The sequence below is a fragment of the Panthera leo genome, chromosome A1, assembly GCF_018350215.1.
Source record: "Panthera leo isolate Ple1 chromosome A1, P.leo_Ple1_pat1.1, whole genome shotgun sequence".
NCBI classification, from domain to species: domain Eukaryota; kingdom Metazoa; phylum Chordata; class Mammalia; order Carnivora; family Felidae; genus Panthera; species Panthera leo.
In genome coordinates, this window is record NC_056679.1 from 202,972,757 (window position 1) to 202,998,732 (window position 25,976).

Sequence of the window (25,976 nt, forward strand, 5' to 3'; positions counted from 1 at the left end):
CACTGCCTTGCAAAGCAAGCTCTTGGCTGAATTGAATGCCATTGTTCAAATGTTATTCCTTCAGTTTAGCAATCATTTGCGGCAAATAATCCCCAGGCTTCTGGCTGAGGAATCTATCAATGTAACTGTGGTCTCCATCTTGAAAGAAAGATAACAAGAGAGGGAGGGTGAGAGGGAGGAAAGGAGGAGGGAAGGAAGGAAGGAAGGAAAGAAGGAAGGAAGGAAGGAAGAAGGAATGAAGGGAGGAAAGGAGGAGGGAGGGAGGGTGGGAACAGAGATTTTCATATGACTACAGTACATAATGGGGTTTTTTAAATATTCATAACAGGAGGTTATATAAAATAAAAAGCAGCATGACTATACAAAGGTAATTCTTTTTTCCTCACTAAAATGTTTCAAATGAATCTTAATTCTCAACAAGGTTAACAATTTTATCAACTGACAACTGATTTTGAAACATAATCTTTGGGATGGAGCAAATTACATGAACAGAAATATATTAACATTACTTCTTAGTGCTAAGAACCTAAATTCCACATATTTCATCAGCTATATTATTAACCATCTGTGAAATTGTGGAAAATTCACTTAACTCCCCTGGGCCTCAGTTTCCTACCTTGCAAAATACTGTTCAGTTTGAGTAGGACTCTGAAACTATCATGTTATTAATGAAAAAAATAAAAACAAAAAAGAAAACTATAACACATCTACATACTCAAGCTTTTGAGTTACTGCCCTTAAAATACTTTCAAAATAACATGTAATTAATACCACATATTGAAGACAGCTCAGTCTCATCAGTTAGTCATATATGAATAAAATCACCTTAAAATCAACATACTATATTTCAGATGAAATCTTTCAGTGTGTACTCTGAGCAGAATGAGAGGTCTAATCACAGGTTAACATATGAAATATTTGTCTCAAAATAATGCACTTGACAGTTACAGGTCTCGTCATTCAAATTCTTTTTATTTTTCCTCCAGTGAAATTTAAGTATTCCCAAAGTCCTGAATCAATGATTTCTTCTTAGTTTTCCAACAGCTGTGATTTATCTTCTTTTGGTCTGTTCAGTAGAAAGTGAACTATCTGAAGTAGGACATCATCATTAAAACCTTTCACATTATTATCTTCGATGGTTTCATAAAGAGGCTTACTTTGTGTTCCCCAACATATATTTTTACGAGGGTTATTTTGATCAGCTTGTGTGGTCAGTGCCAAAGTATTTAACTGGTAGCAGAAAAAGGAAAAGTATTTTCCATCTGTGATCACTCCCTGAGAGACAAAAGGTCGAGTAACATCTGCTTCACTCCAGAATCCTATAGAAAAAAGTTACACTGAATTTTACACATAGAATATATTTTACCAAAACCAAATATACACATTAGAGGGATCAAAAATACCACCTGAAACCTAGATATTTTATCTACCAAATTCCTGAAGATCTTGAAGTCTTCCTCATCTTCTCCATTCTAATCCTATATTCTATTTCTGCATCAAAAATTATTTCCTCCCTTCTAACATCTCCAAACTCAGGACACATTCTCAACTTGGGCCTTCAACAGCTTTCAACCTTAACTCACTTCACCTAAAATAAGCAGCAAGCTCGATCTATGCCGATGTCCCCTGTATCTGGTACTAACCACGTGCATCATTACTGACTTCAAATACGTTCCCATGTTCCCAGCACCAGCAGCACCTGCCATCCAGTAACCATTACAGCCCTTTACTTCAACCAAACCTAAAAAACATACCTTCAGACATTCTAAGGACTTCAGTCATGTCCTTAGACAAATTCTATATCTTCCCTTACATATTTCAAATTTGGTTTTATGAGGTGCCGTCATTTTGTCTTGTGTATCTTGTGTCATAAGGTTCCAGGAGGCCTTTGAAGCCTTTACTACTCAAATTTGCTGGCTGCTTCTTGTTCTAGACTGACTGGTTTTAGTACTTAGTGCCAGGGCCAAGCAGTAGTATTATTTCTTCATACATAGCTTCTATCAGCCTTAATGAAGATAGCCAATGAATAATATTGTTAGTTTTGTAATTAATTACAGGAAAAAAGAAGCACTTTATCTTTAATGCATAAACAGTGCCACTCTAATCTATCTTTGAGAAAGATTCCTGTTTCTGCTTCTGTCCAATCCTATTCTCATTCTCTCCATTTAAGTCAACAAGTGTGAGTAAAAAATTACAATAAATTATACATATTTACATATCTATCTATCTATCTATCTATCTATCTATCTATCTAGATATGGAAAAAAGTGAGCTTGGAAATAATTGAATCAGTATTAAAATTCCTCCTGGGAACTCATATAGGATTAATCTGGTTGGTTACATATTACAGTTTATCACTTCGGGTTTTGTAATAAAGCCCATGCTTCACATTGGGCTCTCAAAGTCCTAAGTGATATGGTTGCTGGCTTCCTCTATCTCTTCCTCCATCATCCTCCCCCTCCCTTTCTTCATTGTTCTTTAAATACTTCAACTCTGTTCCTACCTCAGAGACTTTTAGTCGTATTCCTTTTGCCTGAAAGTGTCTTTCCCCCAAGTTTATGCTTAGGTAGCTCCTCAACAGTCAGGTCTTTGTTCAAATGTCATTTTTTGGAGACCTCTCCTGAATTACTCCATTTAAACAGATTCTGTTCCATATCCCATCTGCACCCCATAAATCATTCTATCCCTTATGTAGTACTTTTCCTCCATAGTATTACCACTAGCTAAAAGTATTACACGTTTATTATCCTTTACTCTTCTCACTATAGGCTCCTGGACAGCAAGATCTGCCCACCTCAATTCAACACTGTTATCTCCAAGGCCAACGGTGCTTGGTTCATAAAAACCATGCATTCACTATTTACTGAATGAATAAACAACCTCTTAATCCACCACATCCTGGATATAGCCCTCAAAGATATTACATAGGAGAGTCGTAATTTAATCTGAAATTTAATCCACCAAAGCACTTTCCTTTTCCGGCTTCAGAAAGCTGCTATCATCTACAAAGTTGACTTGGTTGGTTATAGTTATTCACATGCTTGAGAACATAAGAATAAAATTCATTCATACAAAACTGGTCAAAGTGAAAGATCAAAATAACTATCTAAATGCCACTTGTCAACTGCAAATGTTAAATATTTAATTATGAATTTTAAAACAACTGTATTTTGTTGAAACTGCAAAACCGCAACCAAAGTTCTCAACGTGATAAGATTCAACCTACATCTTAACCCAAAGAAAACAATTTAAACCGGTAAATTCTTAAAATGTCACAGAAATCTTCCAAGAACGGCAATGGCATAAAATTAGTTTTACCTTGATACATAGCTTGTGCTCCAGTCCAAGCAAAAAGGCTTGCGATAGCATTGGCTCTAAAAACAACTTCTATCTGATCAGCACAGTTTTGTTTCAAAAGCCTTTCCCTTTTTAATTTGTCAGGTAACAGATGAAACTGGGTATGACCATAACAGTATGGATCTGCTGTCTTTGAGCCTGAAGAGCAAAATAAAAACATTTCATTATTTTTTTAATTTTTTTTTAATGTTTATTTATTTTTGAAGAAGGGAGAGAGCATGAGAGGGGGAAGAGCAGAGAGAGAGGGAGACACAGAATCAGAAGCAGGCTCCAGGCTCCGAGCTGTCAACGCAGAGCCCGACGCGGGGCTTGAACTCAAGAACTGCGAGATCATGACCTGAGCTGAAGTCAGATGTTTAACCGACTGAGCCACCCAGGCGCCCCAAAATAAAAACATTTCAGATGAAATGTACATGTGAACATGCGCAACACGTCGTTAGTCTTTGCTTCAAACCCACCCTTCTCCTCTACACATCATGTGATCACTATTCAAAATACACAATTGGGAACGTTTATTATTTATTTCAAATAGGGAAAAGAATAGCCAATATTTCATAAAATGCTGATATTCTTGAGTTTAGTAGTAGTCTTTTCAACCAACAGTTCCCATAATTCACTCTAAGACCATAATGACCCAGAGGGAGCAGGTCTGGAAGACTAGTATAAAGCTGGTTTCTTAAAACGATCAAATCGACTAGGAATTAATAGACAAAAAGACAGCAAAAGTACAAGCTGCACAAGGACAGGTATCAGGACTTATTAACTTTTATATTCTTAATGGTTATCACAGTGTGTGGTACTAACAGAAGGCTTTTATAAAAAAAAAAAAAAGAAGAAAAAAAAACAATCACTGCCTCAAGTCTGATTCTATACCGGTTTACTTTTGAAAAAATACAAATTACTTTTTTTACACAATAAATCAACAAAGCCTAATACATGTAGCTATTTTTTAAAGTACTGCTAATTAAGTAGAAACAAGTAAAATTTTAAATGGTGAGCTGAAAGAATATTTTCTTCTCAATTTTCATGCATATTGCAACAACCTGAGATTACGGATTATACTGCTTGTAAACTATCTGAAACCTCTTGGTCGTCAAGAATTATGTAAATTTGCATGGGATCCTTTGGACACACTGATGGCACAATATTTCCAAAGGGAAACTTATCAGGGCGCCTGGGTGGCTCAGTTGGCTGAGTGTCCGGCTTTGGCTCAGGTCACGATCTCACAGCTGGTGAGTTCAAGCCCCGTGTCAGGCTCTGTGCTGACAGCTCAGAGCCTGGAGCCTGCTTCAGATTCTGTGTTTCCCTCTCTCTCTGCCCCAACCCACTCTCATTCCGTCTCTGTCTCTCTCAAAAATAAATAAACATTAAAAAAAGAAAAATTTAAAAAAAGGAGGGAAACTTACCAATAAATATGGTATTTTCATATTGTCGTTTGAATAATGGAAGTTTGTCTGGCTTACAATTCATCACAGGGATTTCGACAGGTACAGAATAATCCAGCGGCACAAACTTAAAGGAAAGTCATAAGTGAGTTCACAGAAACACTAGTATGTACACATTTTACTCACATTCCTAATAGATTTAAAACTCTTAAAATGAGATTTTTTTTTTTTTTTTTTACAAAATGATTTGGTAACACCACCAAGTGGGCCAAATCCAGCCAGCCACCTACTTGACAAAGTTTTACTGCAACATAGTCACACACATTCATTAACATATGGTCCATAGCTGCTTTTACAGTATAAGAACTAAGATGAATAGTTGCAACACAGACTTATGGCCCCCAAAGCCTAAAATATTTACTGTCTGGACCTTTACCAAAAAAATGTGCCAACTTCTGATACAGACGCAAAGACAACATTCAAAATATACTTATTTTCTCCAAAAGAGCTGTAATATATAAAATGACCAGGTTATAATTATAAAAATGCCTTGATTGATGATCAGGCAGTGTAATCTATTATAAATTACAATCATAAACTATTTTCAATTGTTTCTGTTTTTATAGCAAGAAAAAGTATGGTCTTGAAAACTGATGCCTTAATCTTATGATTATTTGACCTTTAAGGACTAGACATTCCATAACAGGTTAAAAAGCTAAAAAAGAATTTCAGATGAGATGTACTTGCAAAAAACTCAAAAGGGACCCATCCAAAACTTTTTATCCTACTAAGCCCATTACCTAGGCTGCCTACAACATTTCCTCACCAGATGTCAGTAGATATATAATGCAACAAATCCTTACCTCTGGGAGTTGTTTGGACATTCGAATCTGGTTGTGTGGTTTATCATTTATTTGGTATCGCAGAGCATCAACTCGACCTTTCCGATGACCACTAGGAATAATTTCTTCATCACGCAACCAGTAAAAGTGAACTGGGCGTTTACAATCTATCAAGAGATATTCAAAATTTTCTTATCTCGTCATTTAGATAAATTTGGTTATTATTAAAATACCAGCAATACAGAACTCAAGAATAATTGTGTAAATGAAAAATATATCAAAAATTACTCTAATGTAAGATAGAGTCTGGCTTATAGGATGATTTAACTTCAATGATCAGGACTTATGCTCAAACACTTATTGTCTACTTGTGCGATGCATCACACACTAAACACTGTAATGAAAGAGGTTTCTCAGTTAAGAATAAACAACGAAAGTAAGACCAACAGGAATACCACTCATGAAAAAAAGTAAGTTTTTTTAGTAGTCAGAGCTGTCTTAAGAATCAAGGGTCGCCTGGGTGGCTCAGTCGGTTAAGCATCGGACTTCGCTTCAGGTCATGATTTCACAGCTCAGCTCATGGTTCCAGCCCCGTATGGGGCTCTTTGCTGACAGCTCAGAGCCTGGAGCTGGCTTGGGATTGTGTCGCCCTCTCTCTAGGCTCTTCCCCCACTCACGCTCTGCCTCTCTCTCAAAAATAAGTCAATGTTAAAAAAAAAAATTTATATAAAAATTAAATTTAAAAAATTACTAATTCCATCTTCACAGTAACTCTCAAAGGTATGTATGGTTGTCATCACCTCCATTTTATAGAAGAGGAATTTGGGTCTTGACAAAGTCAAGCAAGTTTCCCTAGGCCAACAATCAGGAGTCAAAATCGGTGAGGCTTCGCTCAAGACCACTTCTTTCCCAACTGCGAGCGAAGTAAAGTAGCACGCACGCTACAAAACTCAGCTGAACACACATCTACACTTACAATAATAACATTAATCCAACAGGTATTTATTAAGACACCTACTAGGCGGTAGATATAAAATAAAGAGGACGTAAGAAACACTGACTTTTAAGACTATCCATTAATTATTTTTCAAGTCTGCACTAAGCAGTTCATAAAAGTTGCTGACTGTTTCCTGGGAGCCCAAAATGGCTAGGTTTGAATCCTGAACTCCAATCTACCAGCTAGAGGCTCTCGACGAGGTTCATTTTACCTTTTTGTACCTCAGGCTGTTTTTCTCCCATTTATAAAACAATGCTACCTGCCATAAACGGTTATTGTGAGGATTAAATTGGTTGGCACATATACAATTAGGAACCGGGCCTGGTACACAGTAAGTACTTAGTAAATGTCTGGTATTTTAATCCCTATCACCCTATCACCTTTAATGTTCACAATTCTATGAGGAAGTGAATTGACATAAAGTCACGGGACGTTTTGGTGGAAGAGCCAAAAGCCAACTCCAGGTCTGTCCCCCCTCTAAGAGCCCCTTTTCCTAACCAACACTGCTCTTCCGTTTGGCTGGATCTTCACAAAGCAGAGCCAAGGACTGGAGGCGTGCAAGGTTGTGCAGCTAGTAGGTGGCAGCACCGGCCCGAGAACCCACCCAGTCTCCAGACTGCTAGTTCAGTGCTATTAAACCTGGTGGCGCCCAGCAAGGCGCGAAAGGACTAGGAAAAAAAAAATGACAACGCAGAGAGAAAGACATGAACAGCCCCCACCACCCTCGCCCGAGGTGGCGGCCCCAAGGCTCACCGAGGGCGGCGGTGGCCAGAGCAGGGTTGTGTGCGCTGAGCAGGCCCACGAGGGCCGCCACCAGCTGATCCAGGAAGGGCGAGGCGATGGCCTCGCGGTCCTGGTAGAGGGGCGCGCGCCGCTTGCGCCGTAGGTAGAAATGCTCCTGCAGGAGGCAGTCACACGCGGCGGCGCGCAGGGCCTCCAGGTCCAGGGTGGGCGATGGCTCGGCGGGCTCGGCGGGCGGCGGCGGGAGTCCCGACAGGAACACTGTCTTGGTGAAGCCCTGATACCAGCGGTCAGCGTTCAGGGCGAAGGTCTGCGGATAAACCACGTACTTCATGAACTGCATCTTGGTGAGGATTCGCAGCTTCTCGTCCACCGACTCGGCCGCGTGCACCGTCGCCTGCCACCGCTCCACTCGCCGCTGCCGTGCCGCCTTGCTTTTGGCAGTCAGAGAGGCCACAATCGGCGGGTAGCGAGCGACGGGGGTTGCCGCGACAACTGCGCCGGTCACTTCTGGAGCCGCGACAGCGGCCTCGGCCGCAGTGTGCAATGACAGCCGCGACCCGCGGAGGGCTAGCCTGCAACACCTGGCCGCCGCCATCTTTGCTCGGGGTTTGCGACCCAGAGGTTAATTTCAGCAAATGTCCCTGCCCTCTTTGCCGTAAGGACCAATGGAAAGCGGGATTTGAGAAGGAGGCCGATTCTCAGAGGGCCTGAGGTACGTTGCGTCATTCATTTCTTAGCCAATCATATCACTCCTCCAACTTAGTTTCCAGTGTCCAGCAGTGTTTGTAGACCGAAGGCAGAACTTGTGTGCCCGTAGGTTTTCCACCGGCCTGGCTGGGAAGAGCGAGACTTTTAAGAAGGAATTGCCGCCACCTAGGTTGCTCTTCCCACCACGGCACAAACCTCCTGCAGGAAACCATTTAGGAACGTTCTGCACCGTAACCTCTAGCCCTTAGTTACATTTACTAGTCTGCATTGTGTGTGGCACATCCACCTCTGTGCTGTTTTAGTTCTTAGGGTTGAAATTTGTTAAAAATATTGTTCTAAAATGTTTTATTGATAATACGTTATTTTTTAAACGATGCAAGCAGCACTTATAAATGACTATTACTAACCTTTGAGAAAATAATTCCATGTCTCTGTATGCTAATTGATATGTAGATAATTGGCTTGTTTTAATTCCCCTGATTTTTCAAAACGGGGAATATACTTTTACTTGGCTTTAACTGGAAACAAAAAAAAAAAGGAAGGAAATAATAAAACACTAAGGAGTTATGTTCAAATTTTGCTTTGTGTTAAAACTCATTATTTCAACATGAGTTGATTCCTACTAATCTGTGAGCTCCTTGAAGAAAGGAACTTTTATTTTTTTAATCCTCAGCAATCAATACCTGTGCGTCATAGGTCATCACTAAATACCAGCTGAAAATGTCACCTAAATCACTAAAAAGTTTAGCTTATTTCAGGCAATCTAGTTTATGGACTCACTCTCCATTACAACTAGGAACTGGAATCATGTTTGTTTGCATTTATTGCAATAATTCTTGAGGGTACTGAAAACCAAACATTTTGTTGCTAAAAGGAAGTTGTGACTTATGTATATATACCTTTGCATAAGAAGTGATGGTACAACTTAACTATGAAGTTGCAGGTCTATTAAACTGACATTTAGAAACATATACTTTAAATTCATTACAATAATATCTTCTGTGAGAAGTTGCTAGCAGAATTCTCAAATATCTTGACATTAATATACCAAAAGGAGGACATAAGAGAGTTAAGATCTTTAAACTTTTTTCAGTATTTAAAAGGTAAAAGCAACATGTTCATTATTACCCAAAGTGACCCTTTTTTGTGTGAAGAAATCATAAATATATTTTTAGAGAATATATCATAGAAATCCTAGCTCAACAGTTGTAGGTAGTTTTGTACTATTCCAACATAGATTTTAGGATTAGAAAACAGAACTAGAGACCAATTAACACTGTAAGAACAGTATTTTCAGAAATTGCTTTTGTACTTTTTTGGTTTGTGAATCAAAATAATTTTAATTATCCCATATTTGCTGATTGTCAACATTATGAACCAAGGAGGGAGGCTCTGGGAAAGGAAAGAGCATGCTTACTGAAGGCTGGGGCAGGACCACATAAGTATAAACAAAAGAGCATACTAGTGAGAAAGAATCCAGTCAGGACCATTTGGAAAGAAGTAGGCTTTCTTTCCAGTATGATCCAAAGTTCTTATATTACACACAAAGAAAGAGATATAAAGGGCAAGTCATACAGCATGGTAGGGGCAGTATCGGGACTAAAATCCAGGTTATCTGCCTGTCTGTCAGTTGTATTTAATGAATAATTATTTAATGCATTTTATGTGGTAGGCAGTGTACAAAGTGCTTGGGATACTCAGTGAACCAAACAGACAAAAGCTTGTACTCTAACAGAAGGAAACACACAATACAATATAAAAAATGAGTAAATGATATGATTTGTTAAAAGGAAGTAAACGTTATGGAAAAAAGAGCAGGGGAAGTAAGGCTCATCAATGCAGTCTGCAGGGAGAGGGTTTGCAATTTAAAGTATGTAGTCAAGAGTAATGCTCATGGAAAAGAAAACACTGGAGTGAAAGCCTGAAGGAAGTGAAGGAGTGATTCATGCTAATATCTAGGGAAAGAGGATTCCAGCAGGACGCTGAGATAGAAACATACCTGGTGGGTTCAAGAACCAGGAAGGCGGCCAGTGAGACTGAAGGAAATGACACATGTGGAGAGTAGAAGGAAATGGTATTAGAAATGGAACCAGAATTTATAGGTTCCCAGAGGCAATTGCTAGGATTATTAAGACTCTTCATAGTCGGGGAGGAGTGGGAAGCCATTGGAAATTTCTACTCAGAGGGGGGTCCTCGTGTGTCTTAGGTTTTAAAAGAATTACTCCATGTATTAGGTAGCTTGTGTGATTTAACAACAAAAATGTATTTTCTCCTAGTTCTAAAGGCTGCAAGTCTGAGATCAGGGTAACAGTATGATTGGGCTCTGGTGAGAGCTCTCTTCTGGCCTGAGGACAGCTGCTTTGCAGTGTCCTCACATGGCAGAGAGAGACTAAGCTTGCTGGTGTCCTTTATCATAAGGAGAGAAGCCTGTCAGATTAGTGTCCTAATTGTATGACCTCGTTTAACCTTCATTACTTCCCTAAAGGCTCTACCTCCAAATACAGTCACATTGGGGGTTACAGCCTAAACATATGAATTTTAGAAGGCCACAACTCAGTCTAGAACACTATGGCTGATTGGGAAATAAAGATTGTGGAGGGTCAAATTTGGAAGCAGTGAAACCATTAGAAGACAATTTGGCATATTTTTGATTCTGGCTAGAAGCAACAATAGCAGTAAAGAAGGTGAGTGGTTACAGATTCTGAACCGAAATGTAGGTATGAGAAAGTCGCCCAGTCAGATAAGAGAAGGTCTATGGACAAGAGATGCATTTTTCCTTTAGTCTCTCATATTTTTCTGGGGTGGATGTTGGAGAGTGAGTTGATTTGGGGAAGGAAATAGGAGAATTTGTGAAACATGAATTTATTTATATGTGTTTATATAATTGAGACTCTTCTGGGGCGCTTGGGTGGCTCAGTCATTTGGGCGTCCAATTTCAGCTCAGGTCATGATCTCATGGTTTGTGGGTTCGGTCCCGATGTCAGACTCTGTGCTGACAGCTCAGAGCCTGGAGCCTGCTTCAGATTCTATGTCTTCCTCTCTCTCTCTGCCCTCCCCCACTTGCACTCTGTCTCTCTCTCTCTCTCAAAAATAAATAAACACTAACAAAATTTAATTGACATTCTCCTGGAAGAAAATGGATATTAATATCTTTTGTAGTAAGGTTGCCACTGGTCTTCAATTTAAATATTGTAGTCAAAAGCTATGACATTCACCAAGGATTTTTGAGCCCTCTCTACTTGATTCATTCAATAAATGTTTATCAAGTGACTTATTATATGCCAGCATATATGTGTTCTAGGCACACAGGTTATGGCAGTGAAATAATGGCTTTCATGGAGCTCACATGCTAGTAGATAAAATCATCTAACCAAAGAATCAAATATACGTGTCTATGTTAGATGGTGATAGGAGGTAGTAGGAAAAATACAGCAGGGAAGGAGACCAAATAGTATAGGGTTGAGCGGAGTGATTTCAATAGACAGGGCAGAGAAGCTCCTCTTCCCTGCCCGCCCCCCCCCCCCAGAAGGACAGAGCCACGTGGACATCCAGAGGACAAATCTGAGAAAGGACAAAAGCCGCAGTATACCTAGAAAGTGGGAAGAATACCGTGGAGGCCAGTGGGCTAACATGGAATGGGATGTTGCCATTTTGTCAGTGACAGCCAGTATCTTACTCAGAAACAGGTTCTGATGAGTTGGGTGATATTTATAATCACAGTTTCTCCCCCCTGTCGTGGTTGGGCATCAGAACAGTTCTGCTGATGTTTGGGTGAGACAAAAGCTGCCTAGTTGATTGTAATCCTTAGCCGAGCTTCTTAGGTCTGCAACTGAGGATGTGGGAAGGAAATGGCAACAGGATGTTTTCTATGTGCACATATGGATGGGAGTGACAGCTGGTACTTTTGAGCTGTTTCCTTCACATATATTTCTTACCTGGTTGCATATATAACACATTTACATAAAACTGAAAATATAAAGTATTACTAGGGGAGGGTGTGTGTGTGTGTGTGTGTGTGTGTGTGTGTGCGCGCGGGTGTGAAGTATTTTTGATGGTTGGTTTAGAATCCACAGGAAGGAAGCTAAGTATCTACATCTTATGCCAGGTACCATATTAGATATTTCATATGTGTCATCTCCTGTAATCTCACAGTCGTGCTCCAAAGGGAATATTATTTTTCTTCTGGTTTATTTACAAAATCATGGAACTCTTGCTCAGAACAAAGAATAGCTAAAACAATTTTGAAAAAGAAGAATAAAGTGGGAGGATCAGGCTACTTGACTTTAAGGCTCTCAAGATCATCATCAATGGAAGAAAGATAGCCTTTTCAGCAAATGGTGTTGAACTAGACATCAACAGGTCAAAACCAAAACAAAGTAAGAAAAAGAAAACAACATTTGACCTCTTACATCTCTTGGAAAAATTAAAGTGGATCAAAACTTAAACATAAAATTATTAGAAAAAAATAACTTGCAAAGTACCCTCTTAAGAACTTGAAAAGTATAAGTTTGTATTTATCATTCTTGGTGGTGGTGCTGGTGGCATTGGGGGTAGTTAAGCAGTACACATGTAAATAGGGGTGTAACTCTTGTTTTGACAAAGTATATATGTTGGCCATTTTCATAATTGAAAATTTCAACTACAAAAATAACTACACGTGAGAACACGTCTGTGATTTTCACTCCTCAAGATAAGTTTGATTAACAAGTAGACAGCATTTCAGACTTACAAGAAACTGCTAATTCAGGATTCTCCAACTTCTTGGTTAGCTTCTTTTATTGGTATTCTCTTGATCAGAACTTGCTACTTTTCAGCATGTTTACATAATTTATAATCAATGTTTTACAAAGGCAAATCAGAGCCACTGGAGGGGTTTAGTGTCCCCCTTAAAATTAATTTTTCTTAAATGATACATGGCCAAGCTAACCAATGCAGAGTCCAAAGAATGTGCAGTAAAATTCTCTGTTCCTTCCTCATTCCCAGTCCCTCCTTTTCCTTCTCCAGAGGCAATTACTGTCAACAGCCTCCTGTACATTCTTCTAAAGAATGACATTCCTGCATAAGAATATCTATGTACATATACACATACTCAGAAGTCGTGTGAGATGCTGTTTATTCTTGTTACTGACTGCCTATTCAAGCCTGCTCTGAAAAGCTATTTCTTTCCTGCATCTTGGAAAAAATTTAGGGCAAGTTCTATTATTTTTCTAATTGATCTTAGATAAGTCCTCCAGTTGCTTCTAGGCACAAAAATATCTTAGTCCTATAATTACATGCTCAGTTCAGTGCAATAAGAAACAGAAAAAAAAAATGCTGTCAACTTTATTTAAAGTTCTGTCTTCTCTCCGCCCTTTTCCCAGTCGGCCTAGGCTGTCTGCTTGCTGTAGGAGGAGGGCAGGCTTGCCACAGGCTTCCTCTGTTTCCCCACAGCAGCTTCTCACCCAACTCACTAGGCTGCCAAGTTGTGAATCAGGCACCAGTCCACTATCCTCCCAAACTCTAGAAGACCAGTACTAAGCTCCTCCAAAGGGTCCCATTAGAAGGTCATTTTCTAGCTAAGTTGAAGGTAAGGGCATCACCTTTTCTGCCCTCTCAATGACGACGTTGGGGAGACAGATTCTCGGTGTACCCTCTCAGTCTCTCCTGTCTTTTGGGATGGGGGAAGGGGTTAAAAACACAAAATTATGTTCTATAAACTTCTTTGCAATTCCTGCATGGGTAGACTGGCAATTTACCTAAAGTGGAACTAGCTGGTACCTCATGTTTTGGAGCTTTACCTGAAAATAAGACAGCAATAATTATATATACACATATATAGATATATAATATTATTATATATACATATATGCATATATGCCATATTATATATTATCGTGTATACATGTGTGTATATTATATATACATATCTATTATATATGCTACAGTGTATATATTAAAGTATATATTATATGTATAATGTTATGTATGTGTACATATAGAGAGAAATTGAGAGAGAGATGGGGTGAGGGAGAGAGAGAGAGAGACAGAGAGATACCCTCTTTTTTTTCATATGAAATGTATTGTCAAATTGGTTTCCATACAACACCCAGTGCTCATCCCAACAGATGCTACCTTCAGTTTATTCTCAGTTATGCCCTCTTTTTTGAAAGCATTTTTCATATATAATTAAGGACTCAAATATTCTCATTATAAGTTTTGAGTTTTATTACATTCTAATACAAGCATTGGTCACCCACTGGAATGTATGGTCATTTTATAAGAATAAAAACATTTCATTAATCAAATCACCCATTTCCTCATCTTTTGCCTTACTAAGAAAGTCCCTGGGGAAAGCAATCTTTCCAGAACATAAAGGCAAGCTTCACAAGGAGAGGCTCTTTGCCCCCCCCACCCCAACTCTTTTTTTTTTTTCCTCTTCCTGAAATGAAGACGCAGGAAGACATAAACCATCAGGACAAAAGCCCCATCCTAAGAGTGGATAAGAAGCAGAAAAATAGGTGCTCCTGGGACATTTATATCATCTTTAAGTCATACACTAGTCCAGACGCATGCCTCCAGCCTTTTTGTTATGTGAGGGGGAAAAAATGAACAATAAACACAGGTTTATTGCTATGCTATAGATATGTTTATCTGCAATCTGTTTTCTTTTACTCTTGGCTTCAGAGCAGCAGACCTGATCACTGCCTCCCACAAAGCTCATAAAACTATAAATATTTTATATTGATGCTTATATAGAGAGAAAACATATGAATTTTTCTGTTTGAGGAGGATTTATTTTAAATACAAAGAGAATTAATCTCATACATACCACGAACAGTCCTCTAGGGCAATAGATAAAAGTATAACTCACTTTTTTCCGTAGCTGCATTATAGCCATGCTATGCATTTACCATAATTTATTTAGGCAATCTCTTGGAAGAACATTCAGGTTAATTCAATTTTTTAAATTTCTTTCTTTCCTTTTTTACATTATAAGCAGTAAGGTAATAAATATTTTTAAGTACTGATGCTTTTATTTTTGTGGGCTAGACTCTGAAGAGTGGAGTTTCTGGGACACAAATAATATGCATTTTTTAAAAAAAAAATTTAAGTTTATTTATTTTTGACAGAGAGAGAGAGAGAGAGAGAGAGACAGAGCATGAGCGGGGGAGGGGCAGAGAGAGAGGGAGACACAGAATCTGAAGCAGGCTCCAGGCTCTGAGCTGTCAGCACAGAGCCCGACGCGGGGCTTGAACTCACAGACCACAAGATCATGTCCTGAGCTGAAGTCGGACGCTCAAGCGACTGAGCCACCCAGGCGCCCCGCATTTTTATATTTAGACATATTACCTACCATTATGTTCCCATCCTGGTCATAAATGCACATCTTCTCACATTCTTACCATATTTGCCAAAGTATATGAAATGTCACTATTCTTAATAATACCTCCATATAGGTATTATCTCCCATAATGTAAATTCCATGAGAGCCAGAATCTTGTCTTTGTCACAGCTATCTCCCTAGCACCAGGAGAATATAGATTTCCACAGTAGGCAACTAAGAAGAGATCTTATCTTTAGGTATATTCTTTTTAAACACATACATATACCCAAAGAATAATAATATAATTACTTTTCAATATTCCTGTGCCATATAGGTTATCTATTATCTTCCCTACAACCAGCTAGGAGAAGAAATCTAGGAATAAATGTATTTACGACTTATTTGGTGGCAGCGAGGTAAGAAAGATGGAGGTCTGGTTGGGAGAATATAGCAGGAACTTCTGATTCTTTTGGTGGTCACGTGAATATGCTGTGCTCCTCAGCAGAGACAGGACTGAAAGGGGAGAAAAGAGTTAAGTGGGACAAACATGTGGAGCCAGTAATAAGGTGTCTCAGTCACCTCCAGTGCAAACCTTAAGGGGTGCAAAAAACTCAGTAATCAACATAAATAATAATTTAATGAAACATCTTTAAAAATCAAAATCAATACCAAAAAGTCCATGATGAACAAACTATGAACATTTTTTTAAAAAGGCAGGATCAGGAGAAGCACTGATATAGTCACAGTCTACTCAGAGTCAAGAAGTGAGCCTCGACAAGCATGCATATGATGCTTTCTTAAATGTTAAACAGTGAGTTTCCCTTCATCCTTTTCTCTGTTTGCCGGTTGTTTCTGGTCCTCGCTCCCCACCAAGAACTTTTTAGGAGGGTACCAATGAAATTAAATATACTTTTTTTCTTACATACAGGGCTAGATTTTAATATTGTTTAGTATCTCACCAAACTGATTATACCCTAAGCATGAGGCTACATATTTTCCTATTTCTTTGTCATTGAAATATGAACATGTCTGCAATATAGTTTCTGAAATGCAAACGTATATTTCAAATGTTCTTTCAACTTACACAACACAGTGTTCCTTAGGCACATGGCAGTAATCTGTTATATTTGGAACATATGGCTGCATTTGATACATCAAGTGTCTTTTACAAGTGAAGTCATCATCCCAGTTTTATGGAAACTTGTCTGCAATATGACACAGGGGAAAGACCATGATTTTCCTCTCATTATTCATTACATTTTTTTTTCAAATTCACATCAATATAAGTGGGTCTAAAAATTAATTTTTCCTAAAATAACTCAAGTAGTTAAAATAATCTTAAACAACTTATTATAAGCAGTCATCAAAGTATGGTATTCACAGTGGGAAAATAAATTGTTACCGCCTTTTGGGAGAGTACTTTGGTGATACAGTTGAGCCTCCTAAAATGCCCATTACTACTAACCCTGAGGAAATTACTCATAATTCAAAGAGAGTGACTCAGTATAATTTGAGTGCTGCCCACTCCCAGGAAAAAGTTGAGCTTTGCCCAAGTCGGGGCCAGAGGTTGACCTCTCACTGCACCATACCATCACTGTCACCACCCCCTACGCGATCTAAGTCCCTGCTGTCTTATCAGGGATGTTTGAAGATCCCAGAACCACTGAACCACATATGGGATCAGTCCTCCGTCTAGGACTGCTTGTCTGTGCATCCTTCCACCCAGCTTCCTGGTCCTCCACCAAGAACACTTTTCCCTCCCCTTTCCAATTAGTGCGCCCTCTGCCCTGTCGACTGTCTTTCTTGCATTTGTGTCTCCACTTTGCCTCTTCCTCTCCTTCCTCTAGGCTCTGTTTTATATAGTCATGCATGAGAAGGAAAACAGCCCTGAAAAGATGGTCTTTACTTCAGGTTACAGGAATTCAATCACTGTTTACCTTGCAGTGACATCTGAGGTAGACAAAATGGTCTCAGGGTAAAAGCGAAAGAGGGGAAGAGGGAAAGACATAAAGAATAACTTGCTTGGCACTTTGCAATATAATGTTTGTTATTTGTCATAGGAAATTTGTGATCGTAAATAGTAAACATTTGTAACGGCAAATATTTGTAATAGCAAATAGCATACTTACACACAATTATCTAATAACAAGGGATTGTTTAGATAAGGTGTCGTACATTTAAATTAAAAAATACTATGAAACCAATAAAATAAAATTTATAAAACAATAAAATGCTGGGGCACCTGGGTGGCTCAGTCGGTTAATGCCGCCTTTGGCTCAGGTCATGATCCCATGATTTGTGAGTTTATGAGTTTGAGCCCTGTGTAGGGCTCTGTGCTGACAGCTCAGAGCCTGGAGCCTGCTTCAGATTCTGTTCTCCCTCTCTCTTTGCCCCTCTTCCGCTTGTGCTCTCCCTCCCTCTCAAAAAGAAATAAATAAACATTAAGAAATTAAAAAAAATAATAATAAAATGCTTTTGAAATAAAGACAAATTTTAAAACCAAGATTTACAAGAAAACCTGCATAAACTGCATGATCTAATAAGACCTATATGCACACAAAGACATGTAGAAAAACCCAGGAAAGAAGTGCAATTAAAATGTTGACGAAGGTTGAAAGCAGGTGATGAAATTATTGGCATTTTTCTTCCCTGTAATTTCTAATTTATCTTTATTCTTTCTTTCTTTTACAAATCAGAACAAAATTTAACTTAGAAGAAGTTAAGAAAAAAAGTAAGATATTACCAGAATCTCAATAGATGCATCAGATATTATTCCACCAGATGGCCAATTACTTGCTAAACATATCTGATCATATAGTAAATTTCTAACCCAAAGTAGAATTCTGGGTTAGAGTGTATTGACCTTCCATGTCAAAGTTTAATTGTCTGCTCACCCAAGTTCAAATTGGAGAGAATAAACTATAAAATTCAAGGGCTAGAATTTGGAAGAAGCTATCAGAAGAAGTGGAGTCAAAACAGAGAATAACCTGAAAGAAGCCAGTGTGGAATCAGAACAAGTTAACAGTTACCCCGGAACAAGCTCACTTTTGGTTTAAGTGCAGGCCTAATGGCCTACAACTCGAACTGACAAAAACAAAACAAAACAGCAACAACAGTATGGTTTGCAGAGGCTTCCCAAGGAGACAGGTAGCAGGAAGAGGACCAAGATAAAAGGCACAATGTCACATCCAGCCTGTCTGCACTGTACATCAATGGGAGAGTAAACAGAATCTTAGACTTGTGCCCACGAAGTGACATTCTGAACTAGCGAGAAAGTAATGTCTTTGACAGAGGAGCTGCCTTTATAGCCACACCTCCATGGTTCCCTGAGCCCAGCAGTCATCAAAATATGAAATCTGTGATGTGGGTTGAAGACTCTGGACCTGAGTTTATCCTTTATATTGTAATGGCCATATCTCTGTGCAGAGTCTTGTATGCCATATCAATTTCATGTATGATGTTTGAGGCGATGGCCAACTTGGGCGGAACTATGAGCAGATAATTATTCCATATGAGAAAGTTGCTGATGACAGCAAAGATTAAATATAAGGGGTCAGAATGGAGGCATAGGAAGTTCTAATAAAGCTATTGCAATGGTCAAGAGAAAAATGATGAGAATCTGAACAAAGCTAGCTGAAGTAGTGGTGGAAAGAGCAATCTATAGGAGAGACATTGTGGGTGTATAATGAACGGAATTTGTATGAGGGAAATAAAGAAAATGAGAAATCTTCTGGAATAACTCTAAGGGAAACAATACAGATGGTGGCATCATTTTCCAAATGTGAAGAAAAAATGTTTGTGGGAGAAGATGATGAATCCAGTTTTGGATAGCTTCTTACCAACCATTTGCTATATGACAATGGAACTCAGGACAAAGGATGAGGTTAGAAATACAGATGTTGCCATCAATAAATATGTGGTAGGTTGAAACCATGAGTATCAGTGAGATTGCCTTAAGACATTATTGAGAATGAGAACAGAGTGGTTTGGAGACTTGATGGCTACCAGTATTTTAGGGGTTGACAGATTAGAGAAACTTTGCCAAGGTAAAGGAAGAGAAACCTCTTCAGAGGGAGGGAGAAGGCCAGGAAAGAGAGGTTTGGTAGAAATCATACTAGAGAATCCCAAATAGTGTTGAACCCTGAAGAGAATTCAAATAAGAAACAGATCATTCCTATTGATTTGAGAACAAAGAAGGTATTACTGACACAAGTGAGAACACAATTATGGAGTAAACTGAAAACGATATTGTTGTGGGTTGTGTAGGCGAGGAGGTGGAATCCATGAGTTCTTCTAAAAAACTGTAATTTAAGATTGAATATGTGCAAGATGATATTGATAACATTTTTCTAAAATTTAAAGAATAAAACAAAATAAACAGGCAGGTACCCAGCGCTCAGTTCAGGAAGTAGAACATTACCAGTAGCTTTGAAGAATTCTCCTTCCACTGAGACCCCAATCTCATCCCTCTTTCTCCCCACCCCGAGGTAACCGCTATCCTGAACTTTGTGTTTGCAGTTCTTTTGTTTTTCTGTATAGTTTTATCTGAGTGAATATTCTTAAATATTTACTCTCTGAAGGTCAGCCCTGGACTTGTGCAGTGAACAACTGTTGTGACCATTCAAGGTAGTGCTAGTTGTATATTGTTCAGTTTTGATGTTTTGGAACTTTTTATAAATGGAGTCATGCTAAGTATTTTCATCTGTGATGAGCTTAGCCATTCAACTTAAGGTTTCTGAGACTTACCTATTTTGGATAGGTAATTGTAGTTTGCTTTTAGGTTATATACAATTACCTTTATGGAAAGATTTCAATAGGGTAATCCTCCTGTTCAACATTTGCATTGTTTCTCATTTTTCGGTATTTCAAATAATCCTCCTTGAATGTATCTTCCCTATGGTATATGCCAGAAGTGGAACAGTTGGGTCATCTTCACCTTTATTAGGGTGTCAAATATTTTTTCTAAGAAATTGTTTCCACTTACTAGAAATTTATCATCAGCAACACTTGATATTGTCAGAGTTAAACTTTTGCTCATTTGGTGTGTGTAAAATGATCCTTTTTGGTGTGGTTCTAATTTACATTTCCCTGACTACTGGTGAATTTGAACATGCTTTAATACATTTACTGGTCATTTATATTTCCTCTGTTCTGACATGCTTGTTCAGGAGTTGTCCATCTTTTTTCAAATGATTTGTAAATGTGTTTTCCAGTTTATGACCCGACTTTTCACTTTCTTTATTGTATCATTTGATACATATAATTTCTTAACTTCAGTGTGGTCATATTTATGTTTTGCTCATTTTTAAATCTGTTTGAAGTGATACTTAGCAACCCTGATGTTGTAGATATATTACCTGTTTTATTAATTTTTTCACATTTTAATCTTTAATTCATCTGGAATTGATTTTTGTAGATGGTGTGAGATAAGGGTCCATTTTTCATGCGTTTCCTTATGACTAATAAATCATTTCTTCCCATACTACAGGTAGCTGAGATCAATGGTAACATTCCTGTAATAGCTGCATTTCTGGATTTCCTGAAAGCAACTTTCCTGCCTCTAATTTCCTGCATTAACACATTCTCCTGTCAACATTCAGGCTGAACTCTGAGTGTTACAATATTGTTGAAGGAATAGTCAAATGTAGAAACTTGAATTTGCTAACAAATCTAGACAATTCTAAATGTTTTCCCAAGCAATGGAGTAAAAAAGACAGCTGGGGATAGTACAGAAGGATATTGCAAATTTCAGAGGATGGGACATTGAGGTTTATAGGTAGAGTGATTAGAATAATCACAAATCAGATAGGAAGGATAGTATGTTCACCTGTGCACACATGAGCACACACATGTATGTACACAGAGGCAACCCTCAACATTCTCAAGTTTGGTTTTTGTACATTATTCAGCAAATATTAATATTTCTCAAATTGCCTCTTGTACAATGAAGTTGAACTTTTATGCATCAGAAAATAGTAGACTTCAATCTCTAGTTTAAATAGTAGATGGCAACGGTCCTTAGAATTGGTAGCACTTAGAGATCTATGAGGATCAGTCTAGTTCATTCAGGATTTAAATCATTTGAGTTGTTGAGTTCATCTTTAAAATGGAAACAATAGCCTATCTACCTGATAATAGTATTAGGTTTAAATAAGATGATGCTACTTCAGAGTGCTTCCAAGAGTGATACGCATGTTGTGAATGTTCAATAAATTTTAGCTGCTGTTGTGGTTATCTAGCGCTCTGTCGTCTTTGGGATAGGGATCAGGAAGATGAACTAATCCACACATCCTAATGAGATAACAGACACTACTTTTCCTGAGCCTGCCCTCACTGCCTGATCCCCCAACACTCACACAGTATCTATTTTCTGTTTGTGAGAAGTTTTCATTTATAACACCCCTAACACGTACCACTTGGGATCATAAAATAATATTCTGTAGAGCAGTGATAACATTGTATGGACCCCAAACTAACAGTATCAGCATCACCTGGGTACTAGAAATGTATCTTTGGGAGCCTCACCCTAGATCAACTCAAACAGAAACTCTGGGGGTATGGCGCCCAGCAATGCACATTTTAGCATATGCCTTGGGTCATTCTGACGCATGCTAAAATTTGAGAAACACTGCTTTAGGGTGTCATTCTGGGTCATGGTTGGGAAAAGAATTTACCCCATATGGTACATATAGATTTTAATTAACACACTACTTACAGAGGGGTAGACAGGGTTAACAGAGCAAATGAGGGATGGCGAAATACTCAAAGACTAGCCACTGTCGTCAGACATGCCCACCTCAAGTTCTGAACGGGCGAAAAAAAGAAAGCATATTACCAGAGCCCTGAGAGACCTGTACTCTGAAGGAGGAACCACTTGATGGGATCTGTCATCATGGGAAATACAAAACAGGGAGGACATAAGGAAGAAATACCCTAACTTCTCTCCTCTCATATTCTTTATCCAAACCAGCTACAAACCACTCAGCAAAGGAGCCCCAAGGCAGGCAGTCCTCAGGACTCAGCTTCCCAGTTTAGGGAGCATGGCAGAGAAGGACAGAGAATAGATTTGGAAGCTGGGTGCAAATGGACAATAACCAGCAGCTATACCGTGAAGCCTGAGCAAAGAGGCCGACAGAAATAGGAGCTGAGCGCACTGTCATTAATATAGGCGGTAATTCGAAAGACAGATCAGGCATCTCCTCAGTGTCTCCTCTTCCTACTTCCAGTTAGAAGGACTGAAATAGTAGACATCAGTTTCAGATGAGAAGATTTTAGCATCATTGAACAAATGGCTATCATGTGATTGACACTGGACTGGGCACTGGGGATTCAGCTGTGACTAAAACAAAATTCTTGCTCTGATGTGCTAGCCTAGGGGGATGGAAAATAAACAAATAGGTAATACTCCATGTGGATAAGCACTCTGGAGGATGATAAGATACAAGATTAGAAAACAGAGAGTGATGATGGGGAGGTTGCTTTTTTAATCAAGTTGATTAAAAAAAAAGAAAAAGAAAAAAAGAACTTCACTATGGGGGACGTCTGGGTAGCTCACTTGGTTAAGTGTCTGACTCTTGGTTTAAGCTCAGGGCATGATCTCCTGGTTCATGGGTTTGAGCCCCTGCATCTGGCTCTGTAATGGCAGCTGTGGAGCCTGCTTGGGTTTCTCTCTCTCCCTCTCTCTCTACCCCTCCCTCACTTGCTCTCTATCTCTCAAAATAAGTGAACATTAAAAAAAAAAAACAAAACAAAACCAAAAAACAAACAAACCTCTCTAAGGGACATTTGAACAGAGAACTGAAGGGAATAAAGGAGTGAGCCTTGAAGATATCTGAACAAAGAGAGTTTCAGGCAGACAAAAGAATAAGTGCATAGGCTCTTAAGGAGCAGAAGGAGGAATGGGAGATAATATCAAAGGTAGCAGAAGTTATTTCCATTGTATTTCTAATCCTATAATGAAATCGGCTTGTTTATGGTTGGTATCCAGGGCTAAGCCCTAAGCCCTCTTTCTGTAAAGAAATAAGGTTTTTATTAATTGTATATTTACAGCAATACAAATTCACTGCACAAGATCTGGAACATTTAGAAACTGTTATGATCTTTTTCTTTCTGTAAATCTTTGTAGTAGTTGTTGTTTGTTTCTTATTTTTGGAAAGGGTGATATGTCCCATCCAATAAATCCCATCATATTTCATAATTTGAGAGTATTTTAAAATTTAAATAAACTTCTAAAAATTTTAGAATACTTTTAGATTTACAGAACAGTTGCAAAGATATTATGGAATTCTATTTCCATATACCCCTCAACCAGTGTCTATTTTTAACATGTTACATTACCATGGTGCGTATGTCACAGCTAAGAAACCAGCACTGGTGCATATTCATTAACTAAACTCCACTCTGTTTGGATTTCACTCGTTTTTCCATAATGTCCCTTTTCTGTTCCAAGAGCCCATCAAGATACCGCGTTACATTTAGTTGTCACGTCTCTTTAGCATCCCCTGGTCTGTGAGAGCTTCCCAGGTTCTCCTAGTTGCTCATGACCTTGACAGTTTGGAGGAGTACTGGTCAGTTTATTTGGAAACTACCTCTGAAAGAGGTTTGTTTAATATTTTTTTCATGGTTAGATTGGGGTTATGGGTTTCAGAGAGGAGCACCACAGAGCTAAAGTGCCATTCTCATCAAATTATATCAAGCATACATGCTATCAACATGACGTATTTTTGTGATGATTTTAAACAAAGAATTTAACAATTACAGACTTGCATAGGGGATAAACACCATATATATATTTGGAAATGTAAGGAGAAATTGGGTATTTTTGTAGTAAAGTAAGATGATATATTTCTGTACTTTGCATATGTATACACAAACACATATACACGCAAAAGGATATAGTTTTTGCATACCTACATATGCTTTTTTAAAGTAAAAACTGACCACAAGATGTCGCTGTTAACTAATGTATAAGCAAGACGGTTGCTTCAAAGAGCAGTTAGGTTTTGCAAGGCATATGTGGTTAGAACCCATAATTTTAAAACTTTGGCAATAAGTAACCCCCAAAATGTTTCAGTTTTACAAAACCACTAGAATGTTTTGAGTTTGGGATGTTACATTTTTTGTCTTTGAGTTTCACAAAAAATTTTCCCTGGAATTCACACCCAAGTCTATTTATTTGGAAATTTAATTTAAAACAATATGTGGTTTTTTTTTTTTAATGAAGTTGAATGCTCTATTCTTAAATAGAAAACAAATCCACAGAAATCACTCTGAGTTTTTATTATCCTTTTGACCAGTAACAATAGCGTTATTTTCACTAATGAGGATTTCCTCAAGAAAAAAATTTAATAGAAAATGAAAGAGCATCATACACGATGCTTTATATAACTGGAATGGGTCTTATCCCCAAATAATAACTTAGAAATAAAATTATTAAATTTGGATCTTTTACTTTTCCACTACATAATTTTAAAAAATGACTCTGCATGTAAAGAGGAAAGAAGTCTATTTTTAACCCCCTACTCCCAGCATATCCATATTTAAACTTTCCTGGATATAACAGTTTTAATTTCCAAAGCAGATCCTGTAACTCTGACTCTGTTATGGTTTTGCTGTTTACTCACCCTACTTTCTCTAGAGTCTCCTCTCCCCTTGTTTTTCTTCTGCCCCTGACAGTACCTTTCATTTGTTCCATTCTTTACGAATTTAGGGTAGCCTTGTCCATTGTTGAATAGCATTAATGACCAGAAAGCTCTTAATAGTTGAGCTACCTGTCTACCTCTCTGTAGCTTTTACCTACTGGCCCTACTTTTGTCCTTGGGAATCATGCAAAGCTAAATCCTTTCTTGCTTTACATAACAGATTTTCAAATACTTGGTGACAATTGTCTTTTACTTCCCTAAGCTTCTCTTTTCATTTTCCTAAACTCACCCAGACTTTTTGGCCATTTTCATATTCGTCCTGCTTTTAGATCTCCATCATCCTACCACTCTCCTCTGATATTATAGACTTGCAATGGTCTTCTTAAAATGTGAAGCACAGAACTGAAATTTAATATGGTAGACATAGCTGGAGGAGCAAAGAATGCATTGGGGCCATTTTGGTAACCTGAAGACATTACCCACTTTATTAATTTATCAACCCTTTGTAAACCCTCTGCTAATGAAATACTGCCACCTGGGTTCCTAGTGGTCTGATGAGTGTGTGTGCATGTGTCTGGTGTCTGTGTGTGTATGTGTCTGACTCCCATCTACCTCTCTAGCCTTATTCTGAACTTTAATGCTTCTGACATCTAGGTTATGGCTGACCAAACAGAAAAAAAAAAAAATTATCTCTCTCTCTCTCTTCTCTCTCTCTCTCTCTCTCTCTCTCTCTCTCTCTCTCTCTCTCTATATATATATATATATATATATATATACACATGTATATGTGTGTATGTGTGTGTATATTTATATATATCCAATGAGTTCTTATATCATTTATGTGGAATCTTTCCATGTGATTATCAATAGTACAGAAAAGGGGAAAGTCATATTTGCTAGATTTCTTTAATAATGTAGCCAAAGCAGGCCAACTGGAACTGGACTTGAAATCCCAAATGTTTGAATTGTCATCTAGATTTAAAACCTAGGACCTAAATT

At 38.3% G+C, this 25,976-nt stretch overlaps 1 protein-coding gene and 1 long non-coding RNA gene across 2 annotated transcripts in view; one reads left to right on the forward strand and one right to left on the reverse strand.

The window, feature by feature from the left end:
* Positions 1-942: 942 nt before the first annotated feature.
* Positions 943-8,008, reverse strand: MRPS30 (mitochondrial ribosomal protein S30). The gene is made up of 5 exons (XM_042950266.1): positions 7,335-8,008; positions 5,606-5,751; positions 4,764-4,869; positions 3,319-3,495; positions 943-1,319 (listed from the first exon to the last, which is right to left on the reverse strand). The coding sequence occupies exons 1-5, from the start codon at positions 7,918-7,920 to the stop codon at positions 1,030-1,032; spliced, it is 1,305 nt and encodes a 434-aa protein (XP_042806200.1). The 5' UTR covers positions 7,921-8,008; the 3' UTR covers positions 943-1,029.
* Positions 7,981-25,976, forward strand: part of LOC122226701 — a 79,119-nt gene continuing 61,123 nt past the window's right edge. Inside the window, exon 1 of the long non-coding RNA XR_006205728.1 lies at positions 7,981-8,037. This is a non-coding gene — a long non-coding RNA (uncharacterized LOC122226701). The remainder of the gene's footprint in view (positions 8,038-25,976) is intronic.

What these genes read in the sequence shown, in the direction of transcription:
- MRPS30 (XM_042950266.1), bottom strand. Translation starts at nt 7,920, where the DNA reads ATGGCGGCGGCCAGGTGTTGCAGGCTAGCCCTCCGCGGGTCGCGGCTG. An exon ending in TGTCCAAACAACTCCCAGAG is followed by an intron (nt 4,870 to 5,605) that starts GTAAGGATTTGT and finishes CTTTCCTTTAAG; the next exon opens with TTTGTGCCGCTGGATTATTC. An exon ending in AGCACAAGCTATGTATCAAG is followed by an intron (nt 1,320 to 3,318) that starts GTAAAACTAATT and finishes TTTTTTCTATAG; the next exon opens with GATTCTGGAGTGAAGCAGAT.